This window comes from Bidens hawaiensis, unplaced genomic scaffold, assembly GCF_021521415.1.
Source record: "Bidens hawaiensis isolate Kalapana, Puna unplaced genomic scaffold, B.hawaiensis_p1.1 tig00010895_1, whole genome shotgun sequence".
Taxonomy (NCBI): Eukaryota; Viridiplantae; Streptophyta; class Magnoliopsida; order Asterales; family Asteraceae; genus Bidens; species Bidens hawaiensis.
Window position 1 is genome coordinate 503809 of NW_027491842.1, and position 15946 is coordinate 519754.

Consider the following 15946-nt stretch of genomic DNA (forward strand, 5'->3'; position numbering starts at 1 on the left):
ATAGCTTGAGGCTACATATGAAGTTACCAGACACATAACTAATAGATAATTTAGACTAGTCGTTAGACCCAAATTCTATCATCTTGATCCCCAGTATCAGTGTTTTGCAAATTTTTTTATTGCAATTAGTTCCTAAATTTTTATTTGCAATAATAATTTATTAATTCACACCCATATTTTGGTCCCTGATCACAGGCTGTCAATTCAATTTCAAGACTTGATCAAACCTAGCAAAAAAAGATGGTCTTCCCTATAAACAGAAACATGGTTGTCATTCAATAATATTCTTCTTTTTTTCCTATCAAAGAGTTGTCATGTTCTGTTGTGCATCACTAAGCCAGCCACCCCAACCAACAATTGTGGCATAAAACATCTAGAAGAACCAAAAAAAATGAAGTTAAATAAGCGTTTAGTATTTAGATTGTATGCTTACAAGCTAAGAACATCTTTCCGTTAACGTCAAGTCAAGTCTATGCTAATAATAACAAACCTACACGTAAAGCAAATTCCATCCTACACACTTAGTTATTAGACATGCATTATTTATTTTATATGCATACATACATCACATCCTAAACCAAACCAAAGTACCAACCCAAACCTATATCTTTCTGGCAGGTAAAACCATATTGGTTAAACTGGTGGTTAAAAGTGCATGTGTCATACATTACAATTTCTAACCATTAACATCAAATATTAATAAATTGTTACCAACAGAATAATAATTTATTCTAATCATCACCATCATCATCATCATCATCTGGAAGTTGGATTTCATCCTCATCCTCAATGCCTCCATTTTCACCATCATCATCAACTACATATGCACAAGCATCATCATTATATTGACATTTTACAAAACAATAATAATAATCTCATACCTCTAGAAACCGATGAGTTTGTGTCATCAAGAACATATGGAAGTTCTAGAAGCCGTAACAAACCTTCTGTTTGAGGATTACGATTGTGCTCTATACATACAAACAAACCTAGTTTAGCACTAGAAGACCTCGCTTGTAACTTGTTAAGATATCAAAGAGACATTTGAATATATACCAGGAACGGGACCAGTCTGAGAGGAATTATAGCATGGGACCGTGCACACAAACTCGAAAGGTTTACTTCCTCTAGATTGCAGCTTACTCTTTACCCTTTCACGGCTATCTTTCAAGTCAAGTTGTTTACCCCTACAACCACCACAAACTCAACTACTTTATGTGTAGAAGGCATAAGAAACCAACATACTTTTTTTTCTCACAAAAGTCCGTCAGCATTTTTTTGCACATGTTAAATCTAAACAAAATTGTTTGAAACCGGTACATCTAAAATGTTTTAATAAAAAGCTAGTATGAAAAAATATAAGTCACGTGAAAAAATTTATAAACACATAAACAAAACAACCAGCTGAATCAATTTCAAGTTTTAAAAAAAAGATTCGTGATTTTGTTAAATTATAAAACGTATAGGGACTTTAATGTGCAAAAAAACTGTTGAGGAACAGAACGTATGCTAGTTTTAGAGAAAATGAAGTTTCCTTGGTTAAATACCCGAAATATGAGCGTCTTGCGGTCAAAGGAAAAATGGAGTTGTATCTATGAGTTATTGCTAGCCACTCTTCATCATACTGAATCTCATATGGCCCAGGCTCTGATTCAACTTCTACAATCTAAGCAAATAAAAAAAAAATTAAAAACAAAAAAGAAAAAATGGTTATGTCATGAAGAAGCCCCCAGTGGAGACTGTAGGCTTCTAAATGAACCGAACAAACATAAATGGATGCATGTTCGTGTTCAGTCATGTAACTTCAAATGGGCAAAGGATCAAGCACGGACAACTAAACGAACAAGGTTTTCTTGTTATTGTTTATTCGTTAAGAAAACGAACGTGTTCGTGTTCATTTATGTTCTCGCTCACTAACTGTATAAACATAAGGTTCACGAACGAACATAACTGAGGTAAAACCAACTAAAAGTAATTGTGATTTGTGAACTGCAATGTGTTGGGCCTAAAAAAATATTAAAACTACACAAAACTGTAATGGGCCAAACAAATTTTAATGAATAAATTAACGAATGTAAACAATGGTAAAGTAACATATACGAACAAACATAAATGATATTAAATGAACGAACGTTCACGAACATAAATGAACAGACGAAACATGTGTTCATGTTCGTTCGTTTAACTAACTGGGAAAAAAAGTGTTTGTTCATGTTCATTTATTAAAAGAAAATCTGTGAAACTGTACCTGCAAAAATTTGCGTCCAGGAATACACTTATCGAGTGCAAGAAACTTTGTAACAGGACCACCATCACCATGTTGAACTAAAGCAGCAAATTTGCAATGTAGGTGAGCCGAGAACCAGTAAGGAGGTTTTAACTTTTCTAGCAACTCTGCAGCCGGTTTACTTCCCAAACTTTTATCCTGAATCTGTACAACATATTCAATATTATTTATTATCAACCCAATGAGCGAACAACCATAATAACATAATTCGGTTACCTCCTCCTCGAAGTAAGGCTTATCGCGTAAAAGAGCTTTACAATCTCCATGGTCAGTGATACCAAGGGGCCAATCATGTGAAACAAATATATCAAGAGGTTCCTCAACTTGCATTAGTTTGTGAACGTCATACTCACGCACATGGTATACCGACTTGATATCTCTACTGTTATATGGAGGCCTTTCAAAATGTCCTAAATGATAATGGTTAGACTTGTAAATTCCAGAAAGACCACCGATGCGAATGCTTCCAAACTTAACCACTCCTGCAAATCCCAAAAAGTATATATTAGGTGCTGCCCATCCTCCATAGTATCTACATAAACAGCAGAGTTAGTGATCTTACAATGTAACATATCATAAAAAAAATAAAAACAAGAAAAACTCACAGTTCCCAGAGGTAGTTGGATGCTTCATGATTTCCTCCAATAAATATAGTTGGAAATGGGGCTACTTTTTCTCCCGAGTAATACTTCCAGAAAGAATTCATGGCCCTGTATTTAGGCGGTACACTTAAGCTTTCCAAATCCTTCTCGTTTCTAACAGCCTGCTCAAAGAAACAGCACTATCTCAGATTGGCACTGTTTCATACAATTACAGTGAAAAGGTTTTATATGTGTATTTAGAGAATAATATCGACGTGTTCTGCTATATCATCATATTATAATAACAGTTATATTGGAAAGAAAACTGCCTGACCTGGAAATCACCACAACAAATTAGAAGATCAATTTGTGTCCTCTCAACTTGTTGTAAATGCAAGAGAGTTGCATAGACATTATCTAGATCCCCGTGCATGCATCCTTCTATGGCGATCTTCATCGATATCTATAAATTAAACTGTCAATGATATACATATTAGTAAAATTAGAAACCAAAGTTAATTTGAATCATTATGTCCAGGTGACATGGAAAATTAAATAGCGTTAATCTCTCGTAACCTCTAAACAAGGATATGCACAATGAAAAACAAGAAGATCTCAAATGTGAAAGGCTATCGTATCATACAATTCAAGTTCAGAAAATTTGAAGAAGACAAAGCACTGACTATGTAACCTGTACATGAATTGTCTGAGTCTGGTTTATTGTTTTCATGAAACATTACCACCGTTTCATAGAAGCTGGTTGTTATTAATAGTACACCCACTATCATAACACTGGCATCTTTTCATTTGATGAAAAAAGTAGCTGGGTGCAGCCCATGCATAATGGGTTATAAAATTCGTTTAGCTGAAGTTTTTTTAACCAACATTGATCATCAATCCACGTTGGATTAATCTCATAACTTGATACGAATGGGCCAGCTGTAATCTCAAATGAGGGACCACCACCAATATTGCAGGTGTATTCTAGAAAGGGTAAAAGGGGTATTTCTAAAAGTGGCTAAAGAAGTTGTTAAAAAAGAGGTTATAAATAGGAATAAATGATGTCAGAAGAGGTAGGCAAAAGTTTGTTAGATTTGTGGGGCTCATGCATGTGCATTGACAGAGGGCACAGCCCTGGTTATTTTGTACTCTGTATTTTTCATTTTTCCAGTAATATCACTCTATCTTCCTGCTTCCTTAATTTTCTTCACTGTTCCATTAATTCATCACTCAATTAACCATCAGATCCCATCATAACTTCACAAGTTGTCTTAGTAACGCTTGCTTTGGTAAAAGGTGGCACCCGACCAAATCCAGACTTTGTAATAATGCAGTATGCTGAACATGGTCAGCTTATACAAACGATAGTAAAAGGGTCGAAGCTTACAATCAACTCATATTATTTATAATTCATATCAACTCATGTATATCTCTTATTAAACTTAATCTAGTAATTTATCCAGAGTTCCAGACTACAACATATAGTTTTTCTGTGGCAAACAATTAGGGTCAACTTGATGGGAATAAATTAAATTTCTCAACCTCAAGGATGTGCTGTATGTTCACTTGTTCAGTACAGAGAAAGATCAAAACAAAAGAAGATGGTTATACAATTCATCACTATTAGAAGTTTCAAACACCGGGACGGAGACTGTTTATGTCATTTCCGATTAAGGCAATCATTCAAAACTCAAGTTCACATTTTTAAACAGATCTCAAGGTATGTATGTTTACATATGCCGTATGTACATAACAGAGGATCCAATGATCCAAAGTATGGTTTAAGATTCATTTGTAAACCCTAACCTTTTTTTTCTTTATTTATCAGTTTTAGTGTTACATTTAACAAATAAGTTGCACAGATCATAAATGAAATGATCAACTTACACAATCAGAATGCTCTCGCATGACACCTTTGTTTCGTTTATCGTTGTTCTGATTAATTTTCCTAATTTTTAATTGGGTTTAAATTAGAAGCAGCATTTTAGTATAGTGCTTTCGAATTTCTTTCAATTAAGAAGAGCATTGTAGTATAGCCAGTAGTTCTTCATTTCCTAATGACAGATTATTATAATCCTATATCACATTAGAGGTATTTTATATATCTAACATCTAAAAGCACAATAATTATTAAACTGCCTATATTTTTGTTGTTCAATCAGAAGACTCTCTCCATGATAATATCATGTTGGACATGGTTCCCCATTATTGTCTGATACAGCAAAACAGGCTCGGGTATAAAATGAGATTAATAACTTCCTAAATCCATAGAATCAACAATGACTAGCGTTCGCCAATACGCACATTATGTTTTTTACATATGCTTTTTGAAAGCGAGTCAGAATAATTAGTTAATAGATAGTGTTGGATTAACCTGTGGACAGTGTTGTTAAAATCGACTTAGGCGACCGATAGTCGGCACCTAGGCGCTAATAGGACCCCAAGCACCTCGAGTTTTGGCTAATCGGAAGCTCTAGTCGGTCGAAATCGGTCCTAGTCGGTCAAAATCAGTCCACATCCTTAACTCGGCCCAGAAGTTTTTTAGTGAAATCCGGCCCAAATACACTTTTTAACCTAGATGACTAGACCATAAACTTTTAATTACTTGATTTGCTATGTTATAGGTTAAATGTTTGAACTTTGAACTGTTTTCAAGTATTTTATTCATATTGATGTGTGTGTGGGTGTGTGTTTGAAAAATAATATATAAAAATTCCAATCCAATTAATCCTAGGCGGTACCCAACCACCCGACTAGTGCCTAGAGACTTCTGCAACACTGCCTGTGGATGATCTTCTATGATTATTATGGCATAATATAATCAGTTTTATAACACCTATGACCCATGTAGCCCTAATTAAAGCTTCTTTTTTATCTATCTATTCTGACTATTCAATTGACAAATAATGAGTTTCAAATGCACATCCAGGCACCAGGTTAGCTAACAATAAGCTTTAATTTACTGGCTTAAAGTAGTTAGAGAGGCCAATATTAGTAGCTTTTAGAGGGGAATTCTCCTTAACAACAAATTAACATCTAATTCAAGTGTCTAACAAATTCAACTTCAGCATAATGAATCTAATTTCAACAAATTAAAAAACATAATTTACCTTAATGGAGTGAAGGCTGTCAAAAGTTACCCTAGACTCGGTCAGGAAGTCCGGCGAGTGAGGCGGCGACGGTGAGGAGTTGACAGTCGTGATATTTTTCTGTCTTACTTGGGCTTAATTAACGCATATGTTATTATGACCCTTGTTTGGGCTAAATTTTGGGCCTTGGACAATCGATTCGGTTCCTCTCTCTAGTTTTTTGCTTTTTTTTAACACCAAGAATCTCACGTGTAAACTTACTCTTTCGGGGCTATGTTTAATGTTTATCCGACCACCATGAGACCGTACCTCCTGATGCGCGGGAACCGGATGAAATCCGTAAACCGTCGTCTCCTGTTGGGTTCGAACCCGGGATTAAAACTCTGATTCGTCATTTCACCAAGATATCATTCAAACTGACCCAAATGAGAATCAATATGTGTCTCCACAAAGGAAGAAGAGACCTCTTATCACTAGACCAACATCTCAGGATCTCTCCATATTTTGTTGTAAATTAAAATATCATTAATAGAAAAAGAAGAAATTTCCAAAAATACATCATTCATGCATGGTTGAAATGTCGAGGGAGCATTTGTCAAACCAAATGGGATGCCGAGAACTTGTAATGCACATCATGTGTTCTAAAGTCGGTTTTCGTGTCATTCTCATTTGTTATGAGAGATTAACGGTATGCAACTATGCAGATAGATGATCAACTGTAGAAAGAACGGAGCATCATGTAACTCATCAAACAACTAATTAATAAATGAAATGGGAAAGCGATTGTTAATTGTTAACGTTTAATGCCTTAAATCCAAGATAACTTATCGTCACATAATTATGAGGTAGTTTTAAGGATACAAGTAGATATAGAACATTTTGATATAAAAAAAATGTTGCATACGACTTTCTTTGGCAAATTGAATTTTAAACTATGCTCCAATAATAATTCATATTGGTAATGTAAATCAATGACACATATTTGTTTCACTTTTTTTATATAAAAAAATCACAACTAACCGAATAAGTAACCTTATGTGCCCCTAATAAACACAATTGACTGGTGTTTATGTTTATTCAATGTTACATGAATTAAGTTTAAGTGAAGATGAAGTTACCTCTTTTTTTTTTTTGTTAAGATGGATTTCATTTACAACCAAAGTAAAAGCTATTAAAAAACAATCTACAAACATTTATTTTCTTCACACACTACCTATACGTATTATTATTAGCCAATAGATTATCGTTTAAATTTAAAATAAAATAAAGGTGGGCAAAAAAAAGTTAACCGAACTAACACAAAGATTGAACCAAAACCAAACAAGTTTAAAATCGATAATGTAGAAACCGTTTTGAAGCCGATTGAAACTGTATGTTCGAAACTGGTTTGTAATTCTCTCTAACCGGTTTCAACTTGAACCAAAACTGATAATAAACTAATTTTGACTTTTACTGACTAAATCGAACCGGTTTAGGGTTTAAAACCGGTTTGCTCATATCTAGTTTAAAATAGTGATGAACATTTTTTGTACGTGTACCGCTTGGTACTGGTGCCAGGTTTTGAGGTTTTGGGATTTGTATGGCATCACCGGTACGGTACGATACTGATATTTTTGAATTTTATATGAAAACCGAATATTTCGATACCGATACCAATATTATTTTTGAATTTCGAAATCGAGATTTTCAGGATGATTATCAATGCCAAGACCATCCCAAAATCATCCCTTGGTTTAAAATACAAAAAACCAATCTAGAGTTATCACTTGAATTGAAATCAGTCCATCATCTCCCATATTTAGGGCTCAAAAGAAAGTCAAACCCTAAATAATTGATTAAACACATCTTCTCCACCATCACCATGATCCACCCCCAATTTCATTCAACTTAAACGCGCTTCCACCCTGGTCTGCTCTTTCTTTTCAATCTAACTTTAAATTTTACTTCATTTCACTTCCAACTCAAACCCTAACACCTTCAGCTTCCGATCACTCCAAATCAAGTAAGAATTACATCAATTCAATCACTTCATACCTTTAATTTCACTCCAATTGAATCTAATTATCAACACACCAAAAGCCTCATAATTGCGTTTGATTAGATTCGATTATGACCGATTAGATTAGATGGCTTCGATTCGCAGAACACTTTCACCTTATAACGATCGTTCGCATCAAAACGGAGGTAACACTAGCCCGTTTTCGCTAAATTCGCCTTCACATAAGCACAATACCACCACTAGATTCGCCTCTCCACTCTCCACATTCAGCGTCGGACACCTCGCCCCGCGTAAAGGCCACCGAACATGGCGCCGATTGGTTTACGTCTGTATGTTGTTCTTCCTCCTAGGGTTTCTCTTAGGTTTAGCTCCGTTCGGTGAGGTTGAAGATGTTAGGAGTCGAGATTTCTCGTTCGAGGTTAACCGGCCGCCAACGCTGGATGTCAAAGAGGATATCGTCGTTGATAAGGTCGAGTTAGCCGCGGTCGAAGAACGGGAGGTTGTTGTTAAAGAGAGGTTTGATTATGATGTTGCTAGGAAACAGTTGATTGTTGTGACGCCGACGTATAACCGAGCGCTTCAAGCGTTTTACTTGAATAGATTGGGGCAGGTGCTTAGGCTTGTGCCTCCGCCGGTTCTTTGGATTGTTGTGGAGATGAATGAGGCGTCTACAGAAACTGCGGATATTCTTAGGGGAATGGGGATTATGTATAGGCACTTGGTGTGTACCAAGAATCTTACGGATATTAAGGACCGGGGCGTTCATCAGAGGAATAGGGCGCTTGAACATATTGAATATCATAAGCTTGATGGAATTGTTTATTTTGCGGATGATGATAATGTCTATTCGCTAGAATTGTTTGAGACGATGAGGGAAATCAGGTATGTTGTTCGCTTTTGTTATGTACTTTTGTTTTCTTTTTGAGCAGTTATCATGTGTTGCATTTGATTTATGGATCATCTATAACATGTGTGATTAGTACTAGATCATTCTGTTATATCATCACTATCTTGATAGCATAAGAGCTAACCAAGTTTTCCAAATGTCCTATTCATTAGGTGTTTCAGTACTATGTAATTTTGTTTTACAAATGTTAAGAAAAGTTAAATTTAAATGAGGAAAATTCATGAATCTTGGTTAGTTAGTAACAATTATGAAACTTGGCTATCATTAGGTGTGTATGAAACCGGGAAAAAACGGAAAATCTGAGTACAATTACCTAAATAAGAACAGACAGTTCGGTTTTATGTTGTCGTAAAAAACGAACTTTCGGTTCGGTTTGGGTTTTTGTGATTAGAATCAAACCGAACTTATGGCTTTTCATTTTTAGTTTTGACTTTTAAGTCTTTTTTAAAAATTTAATAAATGGTATAACTTAAATATTTAGCCATAATGTATAATAATCAATTAATTATTAATTAACAACAACATTAAGGCCCAAATTCATTACTTTGGGCGTAAGTTTTTTTTTTCGGCTAAAAAATTTCAAGCCCAAATGACAAAACCGAAGAAACCGAAACTGAACGGTTTTCATAACTCAAACAGTAGTCAAACACAAAAATAGGTTTGAGCTCAAAACCGACTCATGCACACCCTGAGTTATTATGTAGTGAAGTTTTTTCTCCATCGTTATCTCCTACTTCAAGTTAATTGGAAAAAAAATAATTCCTTATCAGTAACCAAAATAGATACATGTTTCATTTGCCTCACTTAATTTTTGTAACAAAAATATTTATAAAAAGTTTATATATGATTGGAACACCGATGACAGTTGGGTGGCTTTTAGTGGACAAAAAACGAGTGACTTTAGTGAAACACTTGGGAAACCTGCTTATTATTTGGTGAAGTTTTCCCTATTCAAATATATGTGCAAAATTAGTAAAAAGGAATATGCATTGGAAATTTGTGCAACTGTACAAACAGTATATTATATAAAGGAATGTGTCCTTGCTTCTAAAACTCTAAAATGTTGTTTTTTGTTTGCTTTGGTGACTGCAGCCGATTTGGCACATGGCCAGTTGCAATGCTTGCACAAAGCAAAAACAAGGCAACTTTGGAAGGTCCTGTATGCAATGGGAGTCAAGTAATCGGGTGGCATACAAATGAAAAGAGTAAAAGACTCAGAAGATTTCATGTTGACATGTCAGGGTTTGCATTCAACAGCACCATCTTGTGGGACCCAAAGAGATGGAACAAACGTTCCTCAGCTTTGATTCGTCAGCTGGACACCATCAAAGAAGGATTCCAGGTATGCATAATATTTTTGTCTTTTTTTATCAACATTCATTCTAAAAATTCAGTGTTTGTTTACAGGAGACGACATTTATAGAACAAGTGGTGGAGGACGAGAGTCAAATGGAAGCTACTCCTTTTGGATGCTCTAAAATCATGAACTGGCATCTGCATTTGGAAGCTCGTGAACTTGGCTATCCTAAAGGTTGGTTGCTTCAGACGAACCTCGATGCTGTTCTCCCTATTGAGTGAAAACAAGAGCCATAAAGAGGTATGCATAACTTAAGTTGCACATTTTAGTTAACAGTATAGATACAAACATCACTAAGATGAACTTATGATCCATGAGACTTTATGTTAGCATATATGATATATCATTTACTTAAGGAGATGACAAGTTCTGTTGGTGTTTTTGTGACAGATAATGGTTGAGTTTGCAGAAGCTATGTGTGCCCAAAAACACCTGCTCTGCCTTTTTTTAGAAGCAGTGGCGAGGAGATGAATGATCTAAAATCAAAGGTTTATGCTCTGCTTATTCTTTATATATTAGGGTTTGGCCATTGCCTTGTGAAATTCTTTTTTGTTTTTTCATTAAAACATGTGAAAAAGTTGCCTTGTTTTTTTGTACACCAACAACTTGTTATATATTTCAAGTTTGAGCTTAGTTTTTGGATACAGAAAGTAAATTTTCTATTTAACTGTAAGATTTGTTGAAATTGCTAATAGCAGCATGCTTTCCCCATGCTACTACAGACATCCATCCTTTGTATCACCAGAGAATCATATATTGTCCGTTCCTATTTATTAAATTTTGTAGGATTTTATAATGTTAGTGACTGTAAGATTATGCAGTATTAGTGTTTTAAGTTTTAACACTATGGGCTTTGGAGTTGCACCCTTCCATGATAATGACACAAAACATACACAATATAACTATTTGTATTTCTTCATATTGTTTCTCATTCCATGGTATCAAAACTTGTTTGTTCGAAATTTTTGAGTACCATGTGAGTGCCACCTTTGCTCCCAATTCCAGGAATCTGTTTTTGAGTACTGATTTAGTCTCAGCCTACAAATCAACTCATCATCACATCTTATTTGTTATGTGTCACCCTAGATCCTGCCAGTATTATGTTAAGCTTTAGTTTGCTCTGGGTGGATTGAGCAGATGCAGGCTCTTGATCTAAATAGCACTTGGACGTTAATAGATTTAGGTTATAAAAATGCAATCGATTGCAAATATGTATCCATGGTGAAAGGCAGTCTCGATGACTCTTTTGCTTGGTTAGAAGTCCGATTAGTTGCCAAAGGTTATGCCACATTGAGTGGATTGATCTGATGCAGTTTCTTTGGTTGCCAGACTGTGATTTGCCAACCGTTTTTTTCTCTTTGGCTGCAAGGAGAAACCACTTGGGTTAGCCGGTCGAGAAGTTTACGAACTATGAAATATTTGTATGGTCTAAAGCAATCTCCTTATGTTCATAAAAAGGCAATCGATTGCACATCGTATCTATGGTGAAAGATAGTCTAGATGACTTTTGCTCGGTTAAAACTCCGATTTGTTCCTTTCAAAAAAAAGTCTGGTTTGTTGCCAAAGGTTATGCACATTAAGTGGAATATCTGATGCATTTTCTTTGGTTATCAAACTGTGATTTGCCTACCTTCTCTCTCTTTGGCTGGAAATGCCTTTTAAAAAAGCGATGTAAAGAAAGAAGTGTACATGGAGCAACCACTTGGATCCTCTGCTAGAGGGGTGTGAAGCTTGCAAAGTATGAAAATATTTGTATGATCTACATCTCTCTGTCTTTGTGCCTGGTTAGGGAGATTCAACGTTGTAAAAGAGTTCAACCTGAAAAAGAAGTTTATATGATCATTTGGCGTGACGTAGGGATAGGTGCATTATGGTTGTATAGGTATTAGTGGGCAAATAATAATTATACGAGGTGACGAGGACGGGCTGTCAATTAGGCACGAGTTTAAGACACGATAATACTTGTTAATCAAAAAAGTGTAATGTGTGATCTTTTTTTATTTTTTTTTTTAAAAAACTGAATTTAGTAGGCTAGACTCCATTTTCTATTATTGGTACTTGAAACTTAAAACTATCTTATAGTCATAACATATAAAATAGTTAAACGAGTCATATTCATGTTTGATATTTATGCTAAGCGCGTTGTTTCTAACTTGTTAAACACGTTAAAAACATGTTTAATATTAAACTTTAAGGTACCTTAAGTCTTGGGCCGCAGTTTTTTACTATTTATTCCAAAATCACTACTCCATTCTAGTGGGCCATTCATGATATTGGGCCACCAATTAAGTTGGACAAATGAATCAAATCAGATCTATCTAAAATAACGGATCAAAATCGGTTAATATAAAAAGCCTATTTGTATTATTAAATATTTAAATGTATCTATTTTGCTAAATTGTATCAGTTTTAAGTTTTAACTCATTTTCGCTCGTTAGTATCTTTAAGCCTATAAATTATAAGAACAATTTAATATAATATTTATAATAATATTGACGCATTTATAAAATTAATAGTTTTCATTAACGTGTAATAAAATGCACCAATCACGTATAATTGAAAACAACTTGGACAAGTGACCCCTTTGTACATAATTATATATTTGGACATAAGTGTCGGATATTTTTATATATGGCATTTTAAACTTTATTAAGGTATATTTTGTCTGTTAAATTATCTTTTACTGTTTCGTATTAGGTATTTTCTATAGATAATATATTTATATATCCACCCCTAAGGTATAAACTCTAAAACATCAAATGTACTTAAAAACTATCAAATTTACTCAAACTAAGTTAATTCCTTAAAATAATTCACACTAGAACCTCTTGTTCTTAATGAGTGTCAAAAATTGTAAAAAGTTAAATGTGAAAATGGTGAATATTCACCGGATTGCAGTAGAAAGGAACCCTAGATTCACGGGACAGTCTTTTCAGTACATCAAGGGCTGACAATTAGGTACCTGTTAAAGACATGATAAGACCTGTTAATCAAAAAAGTGCGGTATCTGATTTTTTTTATTTTCTTAAATAATTGAAATTAGTATGCTAGACTCCCTCATTAGCCCTTATTGGTACACAAAACTTATAATTGTCTTATAGTCATGGCATATAAAGTAGTTAGACGAGTCGTATTCAAGTTGATGTATGTGTTACGTGCGTTGCCTCTTACCTGTTAAACCTGTTACGACACGAATTGTCAGCCCGCCTGTCTGTACATTGGACGATCTTTCCAGATAGAAATTTTTTCCCACCTAGTTGAGAGTTGAGATATGGGTTTCCTCAAGTTCCACTCTGTGTAGGGGTGTGTTTTTTAACCGTATCCCGAATAAAAAACCTGAACTGAAGCAGCCCGAGACCCGAATAACCCGATCCGAATTCACCCGAACCGATTAAACTCCTAACCCGAACCCGGGATAAAATATTCGGGTCGGTGTTTGGGTTGAAATACCCAAATTCGGGTTGACCCAAATAACCCGAAGTATGATACATCGATGTATGTATCCCTAATTTGTATAAGGTAGTTTAGCGGTGAAGTAACATAGTGACCATATGTATTCTTGTTCGGATGTTCTCAAGACTACAATTAATATTGAATCTATCACATTGGATCCCAATGTATTAATTACCATAAAGCATGTTAAGAATATATCTTAAACTTAAATAGTATAGTATTTAAACCAATTTGTATTAAGCATGTTTCTTCAATCCACACAAGTATTGATCCACATGCTATAACATTTCATCTTGTTTGATACATGCGTGTATGATAAATTTCATGTGTTGCTAAATATTATAAGTTATTATTGGATATGGTTGTATATTACGGTTTTATAACGGCTTGGAATATGTTTTTTTTTATATTGTTAAAGGTGGAAAAAAATTTTTATTTTGTTAAACCCGAAACCCAACCTGAATTTATCCGACCCGTTTAACCCGAAACCTAAACAAACCGAACTTATTTGGGTTGGTTTTTGGGTCAATTTGTTTTGAGCTCAAACCCGAACAACCCGACCCGAACAACCCAAAACCCGAATAAATAACCCGAAGAACATCTCTAACTTTGTGCCCCCTTGAAACCGTAAATAATATATTTACTAAATATTAAAATTTTCTAATATAGCTTCTAACTATAGGCTTTCTAGTGTACAATTAAATTTTTAAATGTCAATAGATATAACTACATTAGTTGAGTCGAGTGGTTACAATAATTCTCCTTTTTACTTATAATTGATTTCATTTAGTTTCTTACTTTCATGCCAGATAATTTTCAGCTATTAAAACTTTAAAAAATGGGATAAAGAAACAAATTACTAGAAATAATATATTTAGAATATTATTTGCGAGTGTATATGTTGGCCACGACTTGAACAAAAAGTAGTGGCGGAGAAGAGAGTTAAGAAGATCTAGATGAGCAAATCCCAATCACAACTGCCCAATCCTTGTCACTCTTACTTATCTTTTCCATGTTTTCTAATATATTTTCAAAACACTCATTTTTTATTGGTTTCGCCATCAGACACCTATCATGCGATTCGTTGCGTAAATGATGAAAACAAATTTAAATAATATCAAAAATTTATTATTTGGGCGCAAACAAATTTAAATAAATACATCTATATGTGGTTTTTAGTTTTTGCTGAATAATAATATTAACGATGGATTTGTGATTTCATTTGCAGTAATTTCATAGGCTTTTGTTTTGTAGACTAAAGATGTAGACTTATGAATAATAAAATCAACGATGGATTTGTGATTTCATTTAAAGTAGATTACTAACATATGATTAGATTTAGACTTCCAGAGTATTAAGTTATATGATTAGATTTAGACTTCCAGAGTATTAAGTTAGGGACTTTTATTAGGGAGTGTACATTTTAGGTGGACTTTGCTTGCTATTGTCGTCCATCAGTGTTGTCGTATAAAGGACGCATAAGGGTGTGCCGAGTGTATGATACAGCTCTTGCCTTTGTGCAGGGTCTGGAGAGGAGTCGGATTGCATCGTGATGCAACTTTACCCTACATTTTGTCTAGGAGGCTATTTCCCACGACTTGAATCCATGACCTTAAGGTCATAAAGCAGCAGCCTTATCAATTGTTCTACAATGTTGTTTGTATGTTACTCCATAATGTTGTATCTATTACTACTTTATTTTTGAACGACAACTTTTCTTAATAGTAACTTTATACTTCTACAGTTTGAAAACTATCACTAGCACACTATAAACATTTTGGTACTATGCTTCGTATGCATGTGTTATCTATAGCCGAGGGTAGTACTCAAAACATCTCTATCCTTTGTAATAGACGTATGGCTTAGCCACATTCACCCTCCGTAAACTCTACCAATAGATTTGTATAGATAGTACTTTAGTAGGCATGAGTGTTGTCAGTTGTAAATAAATTGTATTGTAAAACATGTTATATTGTTCATTTATTATCCTTACCTTTTCAAGGCAAATCTATTTTTAAAGAAAGAGAAAATTACCGTTTGCATCCCTGTGGTTTCAGGATGGAGGCACAATGAGTCCCCAAAAAAAATTTGAACCAGTTGAGTCTCAGTGGTTTCAAAAATGAACTATTTGAATCCCTGTTGTTACTTAACTATGTTAGCTTCAAAGGTAGATTCGACATTTCACTTTTATATATATACGTTGTCACTCTAAGTCCCTTTGACCTTTTAACAAAAATAAATAAACTTGACCAATTTTTTTAACAAAAACAAAC

At 34.5% G+C, this 15946-nt stretch overlaps 2 protein-coding genes across 2 annotated transcripts; one reads left to right on the forward strand and one right to left on the reverse strand.

Moving 5' to 3' along the window:
• Positions 1–298: 298 nt before the first annotated feature.
• On the reverse strand, positions 299–6119 carry LOC143536725 (lariat debranching enzyme-like). The gene is made up of 9 exons (XM_077030653.1): positions 6009–6119; positions 3203–3343; positions 2893–3050; positions 2504–2819; positions 2249–2431; positions 1548–1666; positions 1057–1187; positions 882–971; positions 299–817 (listed from the first exon to the last, which is right to left on the reverse strand). The coding sequence occupies exons 2-9, from the start codon at positions 3323–3325 to the stop codon at positions 732–734; spliced, it is 1206 nt and encodes a 401-aa protein (XP_076886768.1). The 5' UTR covers positions 3326–3343; positions 6009–6119; the 3' UTR covers positions 299–731.
• A 1686-nt stretch (positions 6120–7805) lies between these two features.
• On the forward strand, positions 7806–10832 carry LOC143536726 (putative beta-1,4-xylosyltransferase IRX9H). The gene is made up of 4 exons (XM_077030654.1): positions 7806–8838; positions 9956–10205; positions 10271–10460; positions 10611–10832. Exons 1-3 carry the CDS (start codon positions 8084–8086, stop codon positions 10439–10441), a joined length of 1176 nt encoding a protein of 391 aa, XP_076886769.1. The 5' UTR covers positions 7806–8083; the 3' UTR covers positions 10442–10460; positions 10611–10832.
• Positions 10833–15946: the final 5114 nt, after the last annotated feature.

What these genes read in the sequence shown, in the direction of transcription:
- LOC143536726 (XM_077030654.1), top strand. Translation starts at nt 8,084, where the DNA reads ATGGCTTCGATTCGCAGAACACTTTCACCTTATAACGATCGTTCGCAT. An exon ending in GAGACGATGAGGGAAATCAG is followed by an intron (nt 8,839 to 9,955) that starts GTATGTTGTTCG and finishes TGGTGACTGCAG; the next exon opens with CCGATTTGGCACATGGCCAG. An exon ending in CCATCAAAGAAGGATTCCAG is followed by an intron (nt 10,206 to 10,270) that starts GTATGCATAATA and finishes GTTTGTTTACAG; the next exon opens with GAGACGACATTTATAGAACA.
- LOC143536725 (XM_077030653.1), bottom strand. Translation starts at nt 3,325, where the DNA reads ATGAAGATCGCCATAGAAGGATGCATGCACGGGGATCTAGATAATGTC. An exon ending in TTTGTTGTGGTGATTTCCAG is followed by an intron (nt 3,051 to 3,202) that starts GTCAGGCAGTTT and finishes TTCTTTGAGCAG; the next exon opens with GCTGTTAGAAACGAGAAGGA. An exon ending in TCAGACTGGTCCCGTTCCTG is followed by an intron (nt 972 to 1,056) that starts GTATATATTCAA and finishes TTGTATGTATAG; the next exon opens with AGCACAATCGTAATCCTCAA.